This window comes from Oncorhynchus tshawytscha, linkage group LG19, assembly GCF_018296145.1.
Source record: "Oncorhynchus tshawytscha isolate Ot180627B linkage group LG19, Otsh_v2.0, whole genome shotgun sequence".
NCBI classification, from domain to species: Eukaryota; Metazoa; Chordata; class Actinopteri; order Salmoniformes; family Salmonidae; genus Oncorhynchus; species Oncorhynchus tshawytscha.
Genome location: NC_056447.1, coordinates 29,548,426 through 29,570,005, shown reverse-complemented (window position 1 = coordinate 29,570,005; position 21,580 = coordinate 29,548,426). Strand labels below are relative to the sequence as shown.

The 21,580-nt window shown below is 41.8% G+C and overlaps 1 protein-coding gene across 1 annotated transcript in view; it reads left to right on the top strand.

The window, feature by feature from the left end:
* Window positions 1-18,473, top strand: part of LOC112218602 (peptidyl-prolyl cis-trans isomerase FKBP8) — a 52,065-nt gene extending 33,592 nt beyond the window's left edge. The window contains exons 4-8 of the mRNA XM_024379525.2: window positions 3,938-4,155; window positions 14,260-14,438; window positions 14,659-14,736; window positions 17,777-17,911; window positions 18,019-18,473. Coding sequence (XP_024235293.1) covers window positions 3,938-4,155; window positions 14,260-14,438; window positions 14,659-14,736; window positions 17,777-17,911; window positions 18,019-18,105 — 697 coding nt within the window. The 3' untranslated portion in view covers window positions 18,106-18,473. The remainder of the gene's footprint in view (window positions 1-3,937; window positions 4,156-14,259; window positions 14,439-14,658; window positions 14,737-17,776; window positions 17,912-18,018) is intronic.
* The last annotated feature ends 3,107 nt before the right edge of the window (window positions 18,474-21,580 follow it).

The window sequence follows — 21,580 nt, the reverse complement described above, 5'->3', positions numbered from 1 at the left end:
CCTGTGAGGACTTGTCAAGAAAGGTGGTGGACAGATTGATGGCAGATCATGAAAGGATACTTCCTCTGTGGTACGCAACAAAAAGGACAAACAACAATACAGTATATCCAACCTATCAAAGCCATTTGGGATTTATTACAGTTTCCAGTAATAGCCCAATTAACTTTGAATGTTTCAAAACCACAGGCAGAACATAAACACATTCACTTTGTGAATACATTCCATCTCACATCTGTGCTTATGGACACTTGCCCAAGACACCGAAAGGGAGATTAACTCTTCGAAGGGTCCTGTCCGATAAATATTGCATGGACCTAGGCTCTGTGGGTTCACCTACAGTAAGCATGGCTGTGATCAAATTCAGCTATACATCTACATATACTAAATCGGAATATTCTACGAGCAGTAGCGGTCAGTACCGTTCAAGATGAGGGAGGACAATTATTTTCTATTACAGCATATTGGATGACTGTCATTCATATTCCATTCACCCAGTTCAATGTAACATTGATATGTTTAGGCTAATACATGACACACACATTTTCCCTATACGCATCATGAGATTGCTACAACCTGGCATATGAATGAACATTTAAAATGTACAGTAGGTGCACACAGGTCGAGAGACAACTTTCAGGTGACAGACAGTGACATTCAATACCGCCTCGGACTGTTACCTGCATCTAGCTGATATTGGGTGTAATCATTAGTCCAACAGTTGCAATAGAGAGTTTCTATTGGACAAATTCAGGCATATTTATCCACGTTTTTGTTCCCTTTGCTTCCGTTTAAGAATTATTTAAAAAAACAGAATAGGTGGAATGAATACACCCCTGATCACACGTGAACACAGTTCACTTTCCTAGCAGCCACGTTGTATTCTGTCTTGTGCCTATGCACTCTCCTCCTCTCACCTCTTCCCTTCGCTTGTGGACTTCAATACACAACACATCAGCTGTATATGACCAGGCGAAAAAACCTTTCCAAACCAAACCGCTAGACACAACCTACATCGTTCTCATCATATTAGTGAAGGTAACGTCATAGTTAGCATAACTTATAGAACTAATGAGTTAGTAAACCCATTACAATCAAGCAGTAAGGTTACAGTGTGCAGTCAGTAAGCAGTTACACTGGCGGGCCCCGGTGGCAATAAATTAGTCAAACGAAAAAGCTTACCTTGACTTGGAAGAGTTCCAGTGTTGTGTTGGAAAATCATAGCCAGCTAGCTAGCATAGCATCCCTCTGTTTGAGCAGGGTGTTTCAGTAGGCTAAACTAGCTAGCTGCATTTGCTAGCTAAGTAAGTGAAAAAATGGCACTCTCTCTCTATTTCTCTCTTGCTTCTTCATTTTGAAAGAAAGAAATTTGATCAAAACTGTTCTGTCTTTTTCTCTCTTATGGTCAGCTACTCACCACATTTTATGCACTGCAGTGCTAGCTAGCTGTAGTTTATGCGTTCAGTACTAGATTCATTCTCTGATCCTTTTATTGGGTGGCAACATGTCAGTTCATGCTGCAAAAGCTCTGATAGGTTGGATGACGTCCTCCGGAAGTTGTCATAATTACTGTGTAAGTTTATGGAAGGGGTTGAGAAACATGAGCCAATGTACCCAGAGGAGGATGGAAACTAGCTGTCCTCCGGCTACACCATGGTGCTACCCTACAGAGTGCTGTTGAGGCTACAGTAGACCTTCTTTACAAAATAGTGTGTTTTAATCAATTATTTGGTGACGTGATTATATTTAGTATAGTTTTATCTATTAATGTTTTACAATTTTTATTTTTATGAAATTCAATGAGGAGGATGGTCCTCCACTTCCTCCTCTGAGGAGCCTCCACCATCTACGAGCTAGTCACATTGAAAAGGGTCAGCATCACTAATGGTGGAGTCTGAAATCTACACAAAGCTAGTGTAACCGTTTTCATCTGGTGAAGGAGAAGAGGACCAAGGTGCAGCGTGTTAAGTGTTCATCTTAATAAACAAAATAAACTGAACACTGTAATGACAAAAATAATAAAGAGCGAGAACAAAAACGAAACAGTTCTGTAAGGAATACACACAAAACAATCACCCACAACCAAAATGGGGAAAACAGGCTGCCTAAGTATGATTCTCAATCAGAGACAACGATCAACAGCTGCCTCTGATTGAGAACCATACCAGGCCAAACACAGAAATACAACATAGACAAAAGAACATAGACTACCCACCCCAACTCACGCCCTGACCAAACTAACACAAAGATATAATAAAGGAACTAAGGTCAGAACGTGACAGCTAGTTCTTTTTTTGTCTACTCATCCAAAGCCCCTACTTCCTCCAGTCCCAAGCAAAGGGATCATCTCATGTTTCCAAGGCCATACTGTAGCTCATCTGCTACATGCTCCTGCATCACATAACACAGGATGTTGTCCCTTGGGTGGAGAGGTGAAAAGGTAACCCGATTCTACCTCCTGATACAGCCACACAGTGACTGGAGCTATACTAATTCTGTTAGACAGACATACATTGTGTAATTGACACAACCTGTTTGAATAATTCATGATCTGACACACCACAGTGCTATCCCCTTGCAACAATGACAACTGGACTTATCAGTATCAGGCTTAGTTTCAGAACAATACTTTTTAGAACTGCATTTTCGAATATGATCCCCTACTTTTTTAATTTCCGTTTTTTTAAATTGAAGTGAGTTTTATTAATTTATTTTGGCATACAGTATGACCTTGACATACTTAGGAAGCTAATGAATCAGAATGGCACCTGATAATTATGTATTTAGATTGAACGCTGGACAATAATGAGAGGGGGTTTACCACTTGTACTATAATTAAGCAAGGGCTGTGCACTGTACCTTCTAGATGTTCACATATGGTATGGGAATTGTGGAGCTTTCCACCAAAATAAGTTCCACTAAGTTCAACCTACTGCTCCCTCTGCTAAACATCACCAAATTAAGAGAGCCCATGTCATGCATGTGTGCACACATCGGAATCAGAGCCGTTACCCAGTTAATGATTATACTCTATTGTGTGCTATGGGGTCAAAGGGACCATATGATCAGCTGGAGAACCAAATTAACGTTCCTTCTGAGTGGATCTTGAGTAAGCTGAAGCAATCAGTAACTCACAGGTGTAACTCACAGGTGTAACTCACAGGTGGACCAGATTACATTTCTTGCCAGTTTTGAGGGATTGGAATACCCTCACAAGTTCACAAACCCAAGTACTCATGCTGACTTAAATATTAGACTTTAATTCACTGAAGCAACACTGCCCTGGGAGAGAACAGCTGTCAAAACGAGTGTGAATGGACAGGAATATGAAAAAGAAGAGAGACCCGCACACTGAATATGCTCCCAAATTTACCACCTTTACTGGACAACACTTCGATCCAATATGACCTGACGAGGATCCATGAAGGATCAAAACGTTGTCCATTAAAGGTGACGAACTGGAGCATTCAGTGTGCGCACCTCTCTTCTTTTTCAAGTATCCTTTATTAGCCAAACATCTTAGTTGTTTAAGGATGTGGCATGACCATTAACTTTTCAACAAGACAGGAATATATCACATTTTAACAGTACCAGTTCCCTATTGACCAGATAGCAGAAATTGGGTGTCTACTAATATATATATTGCAGGTGAAGTCACCGATCAATACGCAGTCCAATCAATTAAGATGTAACCAAAACAACGTAGAATTTAGTTGTGATATTAGCAAATGAAGGCACGTGGAGAATGACTTCAGAACAAATGTTTTTGTGAGCTACTACATACAAGCTATTACATGCACTGACCCAGCATATTTACACACAAGGATGTGTGACAATCAAAGATATTTAGACAATGCCCATTGTCTGAGGCTCTCCACATTGCTCCAGTCTGAGTGTGATTGAAGGTTTGTTTATGTGTGTGTATTTGTTTTTTTGTCAGGGAGCCTGATATTCCAGCCTGGGCCCCCTTACTCTACCAGCTACAACTCCTGAACATCAGAGAGAAGCCCGACCCCCTGATTCTCCCCATGTCTGACCGTATACGCATCGGCAACCAGAAACGAGAGCGGGGGAACTTCCATTTCCAGAGGGAGGAGTACAGCATGGCTACCAGGGCCTACTGGATGGCTCTGGATGTCCTTACTACACGCGCTAAAGGTAATCCCTACCTTCATCACGTGCATCCTGCTACATACACACGTACACGCGCATGGCAGTAAACAGATTTTTTATAACTAGCACACTTATACAGAAAAATACAGCTTCCACATTTCCAATACCCAATTGCATGATGGACTAGCATTAAGCCATGAGGAGACTATCTCAGCACTAATCATACTATCGTAATGCGGAGGCACATCCACCAGAGGTGACTGTCAGGAGAAATGTTATTGTTAATGCTTATGGTAATCAAACCTAATAAACTTTCATGTTAATTCAAGGTCCTTAATCATTTTAATTGCTGGAAAGGCAGGGTGGACCCAAGAGAGACATTTGACAGAAATGAGTCAGTGAGGAGAAGAGCATGGGCTGCCTCTAAATGTATCAATGATGACGGGCCAATGGTTACATTTTCCTCAGCACTTAATAAGCAATGAATATATTCGATGCAACAAGACTGTGAATTTGCCGGATGAGCGGGTGAGATAACGCTAAAGAATATTCAGAAATTCAATAGATGGCATATAACACCATCATTGAATATCTGCATTAGAATTATCACTGCATATCCCAACAGATATATACACGTTTCTCTTGGGATTACCACAGACAGTCATTGCACTACGATGTATTGGCATAAGGCATTGTGTTTTTGTAAAGCAAAGGATCACATGCTGGGATCACATGCTGGCTTTCTGTCAGATAAATAAATACAACATATAAAACTTGCATCAAAATGTCTCTAGTCACCATTCACACTTGAATACACAGTGGCATAACCACACTCCTGGAATCTGAGCGAGATGAATCAACCTTGTCTGTCGCTAGAATATCCTGTAAATCCTTGAATAGCTGCTCCATCCCCCTAATCTAGATCCTAACATAGCTCTGCTAACAACAATCCCTCAAATATCTTAAACTAATGGTAGGCCGTCATTGTACATAAGAATTAGTTCTTTATTGACTTGCCTAGTTAAATAAATGTTAAATAAAAAGTAAAAAATAATAATCAAATGTCAAAGGCATAAAAAATGAGCATATGGATTTGAAAACAGGTGGTATAGCCTATGCTCCAAAATGCGATATGGTTTGACAAGAAGACATTTTTCCAAGGCAGAGATAAGTGGCCAACACCAAGATGCAGACAGCAGTGGACACATGAATTCTGGCGTAATGACAATCGCCAAAACTCATTACAGTTTATGGTGTTTGTGTAACAGATATATCTTTCCATTCACCACTGTTCGGAGACTGAAAATATGTTAAAATTGTCAAAAAGAAACAAAAATAGCTTATTTGCAAATAACAATTTCTCTAGCAAGAATTGTGCTAGAACTGTCTGTCTCAGTGGGGAGGGGAACATTGAAAACTAGCTGTTATTGGCAGAGAGGTTTGAAACTCTTATTGGTCTATAAACTAATTTACCAGGCAAGCCAAAACTACATCCCACCATAACAGGCTGAAATTTCAAGCAGTCTTTTCAAACAGCTCTTAGGGAGAGTGGGGTGAGGTGAGCAATCCATCAAGGCAACTATAGTATTATTTCTAACAAAGATATCTACCTATATTTCAGGATGTTGTATATCCCTGGAAATAATCAGAATTCATGTAAACATGTATTTTAAAACATAGCTTGTCCAAAGAAAGTGATCTCTTGGCATAACTTACTCCATTTTATCATTCTAAGGGACTTTAACACAGACTTAGCACCTAACAAATACTTCATACTTTTTTGTTTACACTTAACATAGGCCAGGCCCTGGTGTTGCCTTGCATTACACCTGGGAAGAAAACACTTACATTTCCTCAACTTGCCATTGGCTCATCCATTGGCTCCCGAGTGGCGCAGTGGTCTAAGGAACTGCATCTCAGTGCTAAAGGCGTCACTACAGACACCTTGGTTTGAATCCAGACTGTATCACAACCGGCTGTGATTGGGAATTCTACTGGGTGGTGCATAATTAACCCAGCATTATCTTGGTTTGGCCGATGTAGCCCAAATCACAGACCAGGCAAGGAGGGAATTAATCAGAGAGGCAACAAAGAGACCAAAGATAACCCTGAAGGAGCTGCAAAGCTCCACAGCGGCGACTGGAGTATCTGTCCATGGGACCACTTTAAGCTGGGCTTTATGGAAGAGTGTCCAGAAAAAAGTAATTGCTTTAAAGAAAAAAAATAAGCAAACACATTTGGTGTTCGCCAAAAGACATGTGGGAGACTCCCCAGACATATGGAAGAAGGTACTCTGGTCAGATGAGACTAAAATTGAGCTTTTTGGCCATCAAGGAAAAAACTGTTTCTGGTGCATCCCAACACCCCTCATCACCCAGAGAATAACATCCCCACAGTGAAGCATGGTGGTGGCAGCATCATGCTGTGGGGATGTTTTTCATCAGCAGGGACTGGGAAATTGGTCAGAATTGGAGGAATGATGGATGGCACTAAATACAGGGAAATTCTTGAGGGGAAACCTCAAGAAACTTCCAGAGATTCCATCAGGACAATGACCCTAAACATACTGCTAAAGCATCACTCTAATGGTTTAAGGGGATTAATTTAAATATCTTGGAATGGCTTAGTCAAAGCCCAGACCTCAATCCAATTGAGAATCTTTGGTATGACTTAAAGATTGTTGTACACCTGCGGAACCCATCCAACTTGAAGGAGCTGGAGCAGTTTTGCCTTGAAGAATGGGCAAAAATCCCAGTGGCTAGATGTGCCAAGCTTATAGAGACATACCCCAAGAGACTTGAAGCTGTAATTGCTGCAAAAGGTGGCTCTACAAAGTATTGATTTTGGGGGGGATGAATAGTTATGCACACTTAAGTTTTCTGTTTGTTTCACAATAAAAAAATATTTTGCATCTTCAAAGTGGTAGGCATGTTGTGTAAATCAAATAATATGAACTCCCCAAAAATCTATTTTAATCCTAGGTTGTAAGGCAACAAAATAGGAAAAATGCCAAGGGGGGTGAATACTTTCGCAAGTCACTGTACCCCATGGCCATTGGCTCAACTTATCCCAAGCCAATTTTTAAAAAATTATATTAGCCCACACAGCTACAAGGATGCACTTTCATGCTAGGTTTAGAGAACCCAAATGATTTATAGAACAATCTTAAAAATATCTACTTTGGTTTAGATACAAGCATCATGACACACAAATCTCTTAAATCTCATAACACAACAAATGAATTTGACTTGGTCAAAATGTTATTTGCTTACCACTTGTTATTTGCTTACCAACCTTGCTTACCACCAAGGTTTCTCAGACTCCAAGAAAGGATAACCTCTTCCTAAATATTAGGTCCAATTATTATTATGTTTGTATTATTAATTAATTGTGTGTATAATTTCCTAGAATCAATGGGTTGTTCAACTTACCCCACTCTCTCATAAACTAAAAGAGCATTGTCATCATTTTCACAGTATTATTCCAAACTCATAGTGTAGGCATATACACTGAGTACACAAAACACTAACCCTTGTGTTGTGTTCGGGTCTGTGGGACCCATTTTCAAATGTTTACTGAAAGAAAAATGATACAATTAATAATTTATTAACCTGAGAGTCATTGGCCTCAATGAAAACACATTTGTGCACCACCCTACATTTGTGCACCACCCTACAGATGTATATTACATATGTGCTGTTCGAGTCCACTGAGCCCGAGGGTAATACAAGTGTGGAAAATTGTGTGTGTAGGTGAAAACAAGTAAAAATTAAACAACAAGGTTTGCTGTGTACCTTCTGTCTTCCTCCTCCCTGGGCCTACTGATTCAACATAGCACCAATAACCGGTCTGTCTCCCTGCTGTTTCAATGTAGCACCAAGAACCGGTCTGTCTCCCTGCCTGTCTGCCTGTCTCCCGCACTCTTTACCCTTTGTAGTGTGTGAAACTACACAATGTCTTGTGGGAACCTGCACAATGTTATTACAATACATTATTTCAATACATTATTTTGATACGTTGTAAAAAACAAAATGCTGTATTTTCCTACACTCTACTCCAGCCAGGTGCAAATTGGGGGAGGGACCCAACAAATAAATACCTTGCATGTGTGGCTCCTTACCACAATCAACCAGTAAGGCAGAAATAATCACTGCTCAGAGGGCCTTAGAAATAATTTTTGCAGAGAGGGAAGCTAGTGTGGAAGGAGTGTCTTCCACTTTGGAAGATGAAGAATTTTCAGAATATGTGGATCATGTCTCTGTCAATTCGGAGTCTGACAGTGAGTTGGAAGAAGAGGATGATATTGAACATCAGCCAGCCTCAGGACCAGCCCGTCAGCAACTAGCTCAACAGCAGCCTGCAGGAGGAGAAAATATGGATGTCAAAAAATTGTGAAATTGGTGCCTCCCGGGTGGTTAAGGGCGCTGTACTGCAGCGCCAGCTGTGCTACCAGAGACTCCGGGTTCGCGCCCAGGCTCTGTCGTAACTGGCCGCGACCGGGAGGTCCGTGGGACGACGCACAATTGGCCTAGCGTCGTCCGGGTTAGGGAGGGCTTGGCCAGTAGGGATGTCCTTGTCTCATCGCGCACCAGCGACTCCTGTGGCGTGCCGGGCACAGTGCGCGCTAACCAAGGTTGCCCGGTGTTAACCAAGGTTGCACGGTGTTTCCTCCAACACATTGGTGCGGCTAGCTTCCGGGTTGGATGCATGCTGTGTTAATAAGCAGTTGGGTTGTGTATTGGAAGACGCATGACTTTCAACCTTCGTCTCTCCCGAGCCCGTACGGGAGTTGTAGCGATGAGACAAGATACTAGCTACTAAAAAACTATTGGATACAACGAAATTGGGGAGAAAAAGGGGTAAAAATAAAATTTAAAAAATTGTGAAATTGAAAGGTGGCTGGCTGAGGTCGAACGGTGAAAATTGAATGGTGAAATTGCCCAAGGAATGAGCCACCCCGCATGGCTGCCAATATGACAAGGATGCAACCAGGGCCGACGCGGATGGTGGTTACAGATGTGCAGGACATAAAGTCTTCTTTTGAACTGTTCAACCCAGACACCATCCAGAAAATCAGGGCCGACGCGGATGGCGTCCAGACTGCACTAATTTGGAGGGAAGGCATGTTTTTGGAGAGAGATGGAAGGAGATGGACCAAACTCATTTACATGCATACTTAGGAGTTCTTATCCTTGCTGGTGTTTTCAGATCCAATGGGGAATCCACAAAATCCATGTGGGATGCAGGAACTGGCAGAGAACTTTTCCGTGCAACAAAACTTCCACATAATTTCCAGGATTATCCAGAGAGACAAGCTAGCTGCAATCAGGTCAGTGTGGGACAAGTTGTACAACCCTGGCCCAACATTATTATTGATGAGCAGCTTATGTCATTTAGAGGCCGCTGCCCCTTCAGGCAGTACATACCATCTAAAATATGGAATCAAGATCTGGGCTGCCTGTGATGCTGCTTTATCATATAGGTGGACCTTGCAAGCGTATACGGGGAAGCCAGATGGAGGAGACCCTGAAAAGAACCAAGGGATGCAGGTCGTCCTGGATGTGACACTGTGTCCACAACATCTCATGCAATAACTTTTTTACTTTGCACAAACTGGGACAGGAGCTCCTCAAGAGGAAGCTGACTATGGTAAGAACAGTACTAAAAAACAAGCTATAGCTCCCAACTCAGCTGTTGAATACATGGAACAGGTCTATGAATTCCTCAGAGTCTGTGTTCACTGCCTACACACATACCTAGTGTCCTATGTGCCAAAGAAAGGGGAAAATGTGGTACTAATGAGTATGCTGCATAGGGATGGGAGAATCTGTGGCCAGGAACATAAAAATTACAATGCCACAAAAGGATGGGTGGACAATTTAGACAAGCTGGTGACTGACTACAGCTGCAAAAGAAGAACCCTACGCTGGCCACTTGTGATATTCTCCAACATCTTGGACATCTCAGCGTACAACACATTTGTCATCTAGATGGCGTTGAACTGCAACGCTGTGTCTATCAATAATGGTATACCACCCAAACGACATCCAGCCAACTTGACACAACTGTGGGAGGTATTGGAGTCAACATGGGCCAGCAATTTGCATACCGCCCCAACAGATCCACAGATGACGCAATCTCTATTGCACTCAAACACTGCCCTTTCCCAACTGGGCAAAAGGAACACCTACATGAGAATGTTGTTCATTGACTACAGCTCAGCGTTCAACACCATAGAGACTTTAAAGCTCATCACTAAGCTAAGGACCCTGGGACTAAACACCTCCCTCTGCAACTGGATCCTGGACTTCCTGACGGGCCGCCCCAGGTGAAAAGGGTAGACAACAACACATCTGCCCGCTTCATGTTCCTTGGTGTCCACATCACCAACAAACTATAATGGTGCAAAAACACCAAGACAGTTGTGAAGAGTGCACGACAACGCCTATTCTCCCCCAGGAGACTGAAAAGATTTAGCACGGGTCCTCAGATCCTCAAAATATTCTACAGCTGCCCCATTGAGAGCATCCTGACTGGTTGCATCATTGCCTGGTATGGCAACTGCTCGGCCTCTGACCGCAAGGCGCTACAGAGGGTAGTGCGTACAGCCCAGTACATCACTGGGGCCAAGCTTCCTGCCATCCAGGACCACTATACCAGGCGGTGTCAGAGGAAGGCCCTGAAAATTGCCAAAGACTCCAGCCACCCAAGTCATAGACTGTTCTCTCTGCTACTTCATGGCAGGCGGTACTGGAGCACCAAATCTAGGTCTAAAAGGCTTCTGAACAGCCTCTACCCCCAAGCCATAAGACTGCTGAACAGCTAAGCAAATGGCTATTTGCATTACCCCCCCTTTTTTTTACACTGCTGCTACTCGCTGTTTATAATCTTTGCATACCCCTACCTACATGGACATATTACCTCAATTACCCCCTGTATATACAGTTGAAGTCTAAAGTTTACATATACCTTAGCCAAATACATTTAAAAACTCAGTTTTTCACAATTCCTGAAATGTAATACTAGTAAAACTTCCCTGTCTTAGGTCAGTTAGGATCACCACTTTATTTTAAGAATGTGAAATGTCAGAATAAGAGTAGAGAATGATTTATTTGAGCTTTCATTTCTTTCATCACATTCCCAGTGGTTCAGAAGTTTACATACTCTCAATTAGTATTTGGTAGCATTGCCTTTAAATTGTTTAACTTGGGTCAAATGTTTCGTGTAGCCTTCCACAAGCTTCCCACAAGAAGTTGGGGGAATGTTTGCCCATTCCTCATGACAAAGCTGGTGTAACTGAGTCAGGTTTGTAGGCCTTCTTGCTTGCACACACACGTTTTCAGTTCTGCCCACAAATATTCTATAGAATTGAGGTCCGGTCTTGTGACGGCCACTCCAATACCTTTACTTTGTTGTCCTTAAGCCATTTTGGCACAACTTTGGAAGAATGCTTGGGGTCATTGTCCATTTGGAAGACCCATTTTGTGAAATGCACCTGTCCCTCCTGCAGCAATGCACCCCCACATTGCATAATGCTGCCACCCCCGTGCTTCACGGTTGGGATGGTGTTCTACGGCTTGCAAGCGTCCCCTTTTCCCTCCAAACATAACGATGGTCATTATGGCCAAACAGTTCTATTTTTGTTTCATCAGACCAGAGGACATTTCTCCAAAAAGTACAATCTTCAAATCAAATCAAAATCAAATCAAATGTTATTTGTCACATACACATGGTTAGCAGATGTTAATGCGAGTGTAGCGAAATGCTTGTGCTTCTAGTTCCGACAATGCAGTAATAACCAACAAGTAATCTAACTAACAATTCCAAAACTACTGTCTTATACACAGTGTAAGGGGATAAAGAATATGTACATAAGGATATATGAATGAGTGATGGTACAGAGCAGCATAGGCAAGATACAGTAGCTGATATCGAGTACAGTATATACATATGAGATGAGTATGTAAACAAAGTGGCATAGTTAAAGTGGCTAGTGATACATGTATTACATAAGGATGCAGTCGATGATATAGAGTACAGTATATACGTATGCATATGAGATGAATAATGTAGGGTAAGTAACATTATATAAGGTAGCATTGTTTATATATTTACATCATTTCCCATCAATTCCCATTATTAAAGTGGCTGGAGTTGAGTCAGTGTCACTGTCAGTGTGTTGGCAGCAGCCACTCAATGTTAGTGGTGGCTGTTTAACAGTCTGATGGCCTTGAGATAGAAGCTGTTTTTCAGTCTCTCGGTCCCAGCTTTGATGCACCTGTACTGACCTCGCCTTCTGGATGATAGCGGGGTGAACAGGCAGTGGCTCGGGTGGTTGATGTCCTTGATGATCTTTGTGGCCTTCCTGTAACATCGGGTGGTGTAGGTGTCCTGGAGGGCAGGTAGTTTGCCCCCGGTGATGCGTTGTGCAGACCTCACTACCCTCTGGAGAGCCTTACGGTTGAGGGTGGAGCAGTTGCCGTACCAGGCAGTGATACAGCCCGCCAGGATGCTCTCGATTGTGCATCTGTAGAAGTTTGTGAGTGCTTTTGGTGACAAGCCGAATTTCTTCAGCCTCCTGAGGTTGAAGAGGCGCTGCTGCGCCTTCTTCACGATGCTGTCTGTGTGAGTGGACCAATTCAGTTTGTCTGTGATGTGTATGCCGAGGAACTTAAAACTGGCTACCCTCTCCACTACTGTTCCATCGATGTGGATAGGGGGTGTTCCCTCTGCTGTTTCCTGAAGTCCACAATCATCTCCTTAGTTTTGTTGACGTTGAGTGTGAGGTTATTTTCCTGACACCACACTCCGAGGGCCCTCACCTCCTCCCTGTAGGCCGTCTCGTCGTTGTTGGTAATCAAGCCTACCACTGTTGTGTCGTCCGCAAACTTGATGATTGAGTTGGAGGCGTGCGTGGCCACGCAGTCGTGGGTGAACAGGGAGTACAGGAGAGGGCTCAGAACGCACCCTTGTGGGGCCCCAGTGTTGAGGATCATGTGCAACTGCACATGTCCCCATGTGCAGTTGCAAACCGTAGTGTGGCGTTTTTATGGCAGTTTTTGAGCAGTGTTTTCTTCCTTGCTGAGCGGACTTTCAGGTTGTGTCGACATAAGACTCGTTTTACTATGAAGATATAGATACCTTTGTACCTGTTTCCTCCAGCATCTTCACATGATCCTTTGCTGTTGTTCTGGGATTGATTTTCACTTTTCGCACCAAAGTACGTTCATCTCTAGGAGACAGAACGTGTCTCCTTCCTGAGCGGTATGACGGCTGCGTGGTCCCATGGTATTTATACTTGCGTACTATTGTTTGTACAGATGAACGCGGTACCTTCGGGCATTTGGAAATTGCTCCCAAGGATGAACCAGACTTGTGGAGGTCTACATTGTTTTTTCTGAGGTCTTGGTTGGTTTCTTTTGATTTTCTCATGATGTCAAGCAAAGAGGCACTGAGTTTGAAGGTAGGCCTTGAAATACATCCACAGGTACACCTCCAATTGACTCAAATGAAGTAAATTAGCCTATCAGAAGCTGGAATTTTCCAAGCTGTTTAAAGGCACAGTCAACTTAGTGTGTTAACTTCTGACCCACTGGCATTGTGATAAAGTGAATTATCTTTTAAATAATCTGTCTGTAAACAATTGTTGGAAAATGACTTGTGTCATGCACAAAGTAAATGTCCTAACCAACTTGCCAAACTATAGTTTGTTAACAAGAAATATGTGGAGTGGTTGAAAAATGAGTTTTAATGACTCCAACCTAAGTGTATGTAAACTTCTGACTAAAACTGTAGCCTTGTTATTGTTATTGTAGCTGTTTTATTTTTTACTTTAGTTTATCTGGTCAATATTTTTTCTTCACTCTTATTTTTCTAATACTAAGGTGTTCCTAATGTTTGGTATACTCAGTGTATATAAAATACAGGGCCATCACGTTTTTGACTGCACTAGGCCTTTAACAGTGGATTTTTATAACTGTGGCAAACAAACATACAGATGTCCTTAGTACATCAAATACCCAGTCACTCCTCCGTTCAGTTCCTCTGTAAGTATATAATTCTCCCTGAAACCTAGAAAGACTGGGGCTCCCAATACATATACATAACAATAGCCCAGGTGTGAGAGGCTGTGTGGCCTGTTTCCCCTAGATGGTGGAAGTGCTGTGCTGGAGGAGGGGGAGGAGGTGCAGGACTACCGGGTGAAGTGTCTCAACAACCTGGCAGCGGCTCAGCTGAAACTGGAGCAGTACGACGACGCACTACACACCAGCCGGGATGTTTTGTCCCTGGACCCACAAAATGTCAAAGCCCTCTTCAGAACAGGAAAGGTGAGGGACACACTAACATCACATTACCTCACCTTCAACCCACTGTCATTAGTCTACAGTGCCTGGGTGCATTAATAATTCTGTTACATAACCCTATTCAGATATTTATATGAGTGTAAAGATTTACTGCAAATCAACATGTACAACTGAAACATGTATAGTATACTACTGAAGGATGATGTTGATTTAGCTGTTCAGAGAGTTTGCAATCTGTTTGCAGCTTCTGTCAGACAAGAGCGAATACGTGGAGGCCATGGAGATACTGAAGAAGGCTCTGAAACTGGAGCCGTCCACCAAGGTGAGATAGACATCTAAATGAGCACATCTCTAGGTTCTCACCACCTCCACCTCTCCCTAGCCTGCTAGTGAAATCCAACCCCCCACAAACAGATCAAGGATCCATGTCCACTACAGGTCCCTGAAATGATTTCCCAATCAAAAAGACATTGTCTCAGCTGACACTAGGCAAGAGATGTGATGGAAATAAAATGATACAGTACAATACTCAACAAGTTCTTAAATCATGTCTGGAGTAGTGTGACTCACAGTTCACCCTTAGTTAACAGCGTTATTGGGCTATAGTATGTACTATAGCCCAATAACGCCAAAGTCAAAGTAATGCCAAAAAAGAAGCTGTTGGCCATCGGTTTGTGTTGTATTTTACAGAACTTAAAGTAGTGAACTTGAATTGGAAACTACATTCCCAGTTGTCACTCTACTTTGTCACACAGCATGTTTACTTGACAAGAGCTAAGAATCTTAGAATATGAAGACCCAGTCATGGAAAATTCCCCCAAAACGTATCATGGGTGTGTGCTTCAAAAACAATTATGGTAGATTCTGCCTCTGTATTGGTTTAGACTAGAACATGTGGAATTAAATGTTTTTCCATGACCAGAAAAAACTGCAGACTGAAAACTCACCTCAGATTTTGCGCATGGGCACAATATCGTTTAGCAAAGAAAAGTCAACCAAAGGTACTAGAGCCCAGACACTTTGCAAAGATCATTGTGTAATGTTAGTTCTATAGCCACAGTGAAGACCTGTTCTGTCTTGCTCCTATTGCTGTCTGCAAAATTCTCCACTCAGCCACAAAGATTAGAGCTGTCCGGAAACACTGATCTCACACTAATAAAGCAAATCAACATTTTCATTAATTTAACACCTTTAAGTCCTCCATTAGGATTAAAGTTGCAATGAGGGCCTACAGTTAGTTAATAATATCATTATGCCCCCCCCACAAAACTCAGTGTTACTTTTTTGTATGTAGAAATGTTTGCCCTTGTCGGTATAATTCTGAGTGTTGTGTGTTTGTTTTTTTGTTTTTAAACCATGCTCTGAATGTGCTTTTCTGTGGCCATCGCCCTATTTGGCTTGACCTGAAGTGTGCACTGGTGGTGGCGAGACACTGTTGTCTAGACAAAACTAAAATATCTGCTGCCTTGGTAATTACACCCTTGCCTTGATGGTGGATAAAACAATCTTTACCCCCAGAGACCTCATTTAGCTGAGTAGGTAAGGAATTGAAAAGCAGAAACATTCGGAATCCAAATGACATATAAAAGCCTTTTTGCACTATCGACACTGCCTACCAGAAATATCCCATTATTATCAAGCAATCATCTTGATAAGAAAGAACATCAATCTTTTGTTTGACCAGAGCTTTTGTCATCAAATCTCATTATTAATTTAAGTCCTATAAAAAAAATCTAACCAGTACTGTAATTTCAGTATCACTAGAATGAACAATGACGATTAGGCTACCGAGACCCTACTAAATAAAAAGAAATGTGAGACTAAGTACACTACAAAACACAAGACAACTTTGAGCCATTGCTATCGTTTCAGGAAATACAACAAACATTTTCTGTACCACACAGACAATTCTTTGGCTATCTGCAAGTAAGACATTTTATTGAATCTAAGATGGTGTTCCCCCCAGAACCCAATATGAACCCCAGTTGACAATCTCTTGTAGAAAGCTGAAAGACCTAAGCACTTTATGTCCTACTTTTATGCTGCTATACACACAAATGTTGCAAGTAGCTCAAGTACCCTGACTAAGGTATGAGAAACAGAGCTGGGAAAAGGCTCAGAAATCCAAAACTGTACAAAGGCTATGCTCAAGGCCGACTGTTCACCTGCAATAAGGTGCAAGAGATGCAATATGCGAATATGCAAAGGGTTCATAGGACTCCCATTATATGTAATAAAAATGAATGCAGAATTCTCTGATACCTGCTGTAAGTGTAGGCAGGAAAATGACACCCATGTCCACATGGGAAGATTTCTGGGAAAATGTAGAAATGGAGCTGGATGGCATGTTCAGATGTCCCATAAGAATGGACTCATGGCTATTTGTACTGGGTGTCGTCGGAAACAGGTCCTCACTTACCTTAGCACAGCTCAATCTCCTTAACTCTTTATGGCCCACAAATGCATTCTCCTTAACTGGATAAAAGACCAGCCACCCACAATAAATCAGTGGTAACGTGAGATCTTTAAAGTGCTGCCACAGGTGAAAATGTGTGCTATATTTAGGAACAAGGAAGGAGACCCAATATATTATATGACCCTTTTAACTATCTCTTCGCCCTAATCTCGCAGATACCCTGAGAAGTGTTAATATAAAAAAGGCTGTGAGTCTACGGGTCTTCTGTTGATACAACTGAACTCTTTGATATACTACAGCCACACACAACAGGCAAATGAATAAAGGCATGTAATGAAAGCTGACTCCAGGTTGAATGAAAAGAAAGATTGTTAAGGGTAATGGAAGATTGTAAGAGAGCAGAGAACGGAAAGTGAATGTTTAAATCTGTTTTTTTTGTGTGTGTGTGTTTTTGTTTACCGTCACTGTTTTATGTTACCTTATATCTACATATATACAATTTGTTTGTGATGTTGACCTGAAACAAGGAAAATTAAATAATAAAAATATGTATTTAAAAAGACAACTTTGGTGAGGGCTTAACAAGAAACTGCCATATATTTGTTGTATAATATTGGTTGACAATTACATTTTATGCTAGAAAGATAAACAAAATGTGAGTGTCAAGAATGTCAACATTAGGGGATCTAATTCAAACTGATCAAGTCCAACTATGACTTGAGCCTGAGATTGTTGCATTTAATATGATCTATGCTACCATCTACTGGTCAACTCCTATACTACAACCTCATTCTCAATGACAATCCACCTAGCATAGTTCACTGCTAAAATACTAAATTGTATTGTATAAGATTGTCCTTTATGAGTACACACCTGACACCTGTGAATTTTGTTTCACATTGAGGTTAAAGGTAAGTGACTACAGTCTGTCTCTTTCCCTTCCCAGGCCATCCATGTTGAGCTGTCAAAGCTAGTGAAAAGGCAATCAGGAGGCAAAAACACCCAGAAGTGGCAAGCCAAACCTGCCCAGCTCCTTGGAGACAATATTGCCCCATTTCTGACTCCTAACAAGAAGCCACCTGTAAGCCACTGAGAACTTTCCCTGAGTGAAATGTTTCAGTTGAATTCAGTTCACAAGTAGGAAAAAAACATGAGTGTTTTTTGACATTGCGTCACTTGGTGTTTCAGGGAATTTCATGGAAGTTCCTGCTTGGTGCTCTGGTGGTGGCCTTGGGCAGTTTAGTGACGTCAGTGGTTCTGACTGCAAGAAACTGACGTCTTCTGCAACTGTCCAGCTCATGAATAGTAAACTCACTTGTGTCTGCTGTGAATAATAAATAAAACACTGCACTGAACTATGGATTAAACCTGTATCAACGTTCACTGACATACTGTAGCAGCACCAACATTTGCACCACAGATTGTGTTTATTTGAGTGTAACAGAGTAAACTAATGGCACTTCTTCCGAAGAATGTATGCAATGTCTTTTTTTTTTAACAAAACAGCTTTGTGATAGAATCCATTTTAGTATAAAACTAAGACTGGAATAGTCACATGGTCAATGTCTTGAATGAATGAGGGGCTTCTGTAATAACAGGATATATGTGTCCCAATAAACGGTATCTAGGTCAATGGAAAATCTAATAAATAAAAGTGTACTGTCTGTTGATACAGAAACAACATCAGTTAAGCTGTATACTTTAATAGCTATATTCCAGTCATTACTTATGAAGGAGAAATAATGAAGAGAAATTATAGATAAAACGTATCGGTTCTCATCGGCCATTACATAACAAGTTGGAAATCACAAAACAATGAGTGGTTTGGAAGGAATCAGTGACAGTGGCTAACTCTGCAAGCATTGCAAAGCAATCACTATCCTGCTATTCAGTGAAGTGGATGTGTGGTCCCAAATCTGGGATTAAGGGGTTAATGATGAACATTAAAAATTGGCCATGCTGTCAATGATGCATGACTTTTGCAGCGCTCAAAACAACTGTTAACTCGGAACTGCGAAAACTTGACTAAAGTGAGTTCAAGTCAACTGGGTAAATCGGGAATAAATTAGCTCCGACTGGGAAAATACATTTTGAACAGTCAACCTCGGAATTGTAAATCCGGCCTGAAGATTAATGACGTCATCATGATTCAACCTTGTTTTTTCCCCGAGTTCCCATGAATCCAAAGAATGCCAGATTTTGATGACAACATTTGCCCACGAAGGACTGCCGCGCCACCTTCCTGTTCAAGTGAGCACAGCACAACAAGGTAAGTCCAAAATGTATTGTATGCCGCTGCATAAATTATGTAATATGCCAGGGAGATACGTATACTGTAGCTAAGAAAGTAATACTAAGTGTATATTGTGTAGTAAGATGTTAGTATCCCATGTGCCTCACCTGAAAAATTTGGTATATTTATCTCTTAATTTCATCTACTATTCTGACTTGGTGGTGCAAATGTAACCTATAACCTGTTTTAGAGAAATGTAATCATTGAATATTGTAAGAGCTTCATTGTCTGCTTAAATGCCCCCTTTATTTAACCAACGGTTCTGACTTGGTGTACAGGTAAGAACAGCCCATGTTCTGAATTCTGCCGCTGTATGTTTCAAAAGTGCTAAACAAATCGTTAGATTGACTACGTCCATCCTAACTCGCACATTAATGTCTTAATCAAAATTACAGATCGCCTCTTATCCGCTTGTCGTCCCCTTATGGCATAGTTTGTACATCTCAATTGTCAATAGAAACCACATTTGTTTAAGCAAGTCAGCCATATCAGCTATGTTTTTTTAAAAGGCAGTAAATGAGGCTGAATGAAATGTTTCGCTGCCAGAGAAGGCTCAACTGATAGCAAGGTGTAGTGGTGGTAAGATGTTGGGACTGCTGTTGGGACAGGTCTATGTAGGCCCTAACAGTTTGTGGGCACCGTTTGTCACTGTTATAGTGCAATTAATGTATTGTTTAGTGTTGTGTAGTGGCGTTGCTGGCATGCATCCCACATTTGTTTTTTTGCCCCGTCAAGATTTACATGGTAAAATCACCACTGCTCTCAACCTGTGTGCACCTACATTAGAAACTGTCATTCATGGGCTAGGTTGTAGCAACCTCATGATGGGTATAGGGAAAATTTGAGTATCATGTAGAAGCCTAAACCTATCACTGAGTGGATGTAATATGGATGACAGTCATCCAATATGCTGTAATAGAAATAAGGCCATGCTCATGAAAAAAAATGGTCCTCACTCTTCTTAAAAGGCACTGACCCCCACTGCTGTAGCTATAAATTCTACACTGAAAGCCAAGTGCACCTCGCAAAGTGGCCAATCAGAAACGAGGGTTTAGCAGCACTGTGAACTGACCAATCAGCGACGTGGAGTAGCAGACTGTTCCGAGAATAGTTTTCGTTTTCAATAACACAATTCAGCTGCAAAAACTGGCTTTTGAGCTGCTCCTGCAGTGAGACATGGTGTGGTGGTTGGAAGAGCGGGCTTGTTTGAAATGGAAAAGTGTTGCGGTAGCTTTTGATAAAGAAGAACATCAAGACAAAGCAGCTGCTTTTAAAGTGGGATGGGCTGTTGAGCGCTACACCCCGAGGGGTTTGTGCTGATTGTACAGAATTTGTGACAGCCGGTTAAATGGCGTCCCTTGAGAAGGCAAGATGCATGTCAGGAGAAGTCCAGTATTGTCATAAGGAGACGTATACGTACTCCGGGAGTGTGGTGCCAGGAATATAACCTCTCACTCAACATCAACAAAACAAAGGAGATGATCGTGGACTTCAGGAAACAGCAGAGGGAGCACACCCTATCCACATTGAAGGGAACGCAGTGGAGAAGGTGGAAAGCTTCAAGTTCCTCAGAGTACACATCACTGACAAACTGAAATGGTCCACCCACACAGGAGGCTGAAGAAATTTGTCTTGGCACCTAAAACCCTCAAACTTTTACAGATGCAAAATTAAGAGCATCCTGTCGGGCTGTATCACCACCTGGTACGGCAACTGCACCGCCCACAACTGCAGGGCTCTCTAGACGCATCACCAGAAGCAAACTACCTGCCCTCCAGGACACCTACAGCACCCGATGTCACAGGAAGGCCAAAAAGACCATCAAGGACAACAACCACCCGAGCCACTGCCTGTTCACCTCGCTATCATCCAGAAGGCAAGGTGAGTACAGGTGGATCAAAGCTGGGACCGAGAGACTGAAAAACAGCTTCTATCGCAAGACCATCAGACTGTTATAGCCATCACTAGCACATCACAGGCTGCTGCCTATGTACATATACTTCATATATCTGGCCACTTTAATAAATGGAACACTAGTCGCTTTAATAATGTTCACATATTTTGCATTACTCATCTCATATGTATATACTGTATTCTACTCTACTGTATCTTAGTCTATGCCACTCTGACATTGCTGGTCCATATATTCATTTACTTAGATGTGTGTATTGTTGTGAAATTGTTAGATATTACTGCACTGTTGGAGCTAGAAACAAGCATTTCGCTACACCCACAATAACATCTGCTAAACAAGTGTATGTGACCAATAAAATTTGATTTGGAATATGGAGGAGGAATGGAAGGAAAAAGAGAGGCAGAGGAGGTTTAAGAGAGATTGAAGAAGAGGGTGAGCTTAAGTTGGTTAAAAATGGCTGGAAAAGGGAGATAGTTTGAGAAGAATGGTAGAAAGTATAAGCAGAGTGAGCTGAAGACAGAAGGAGAAATGGAAGAGAATTA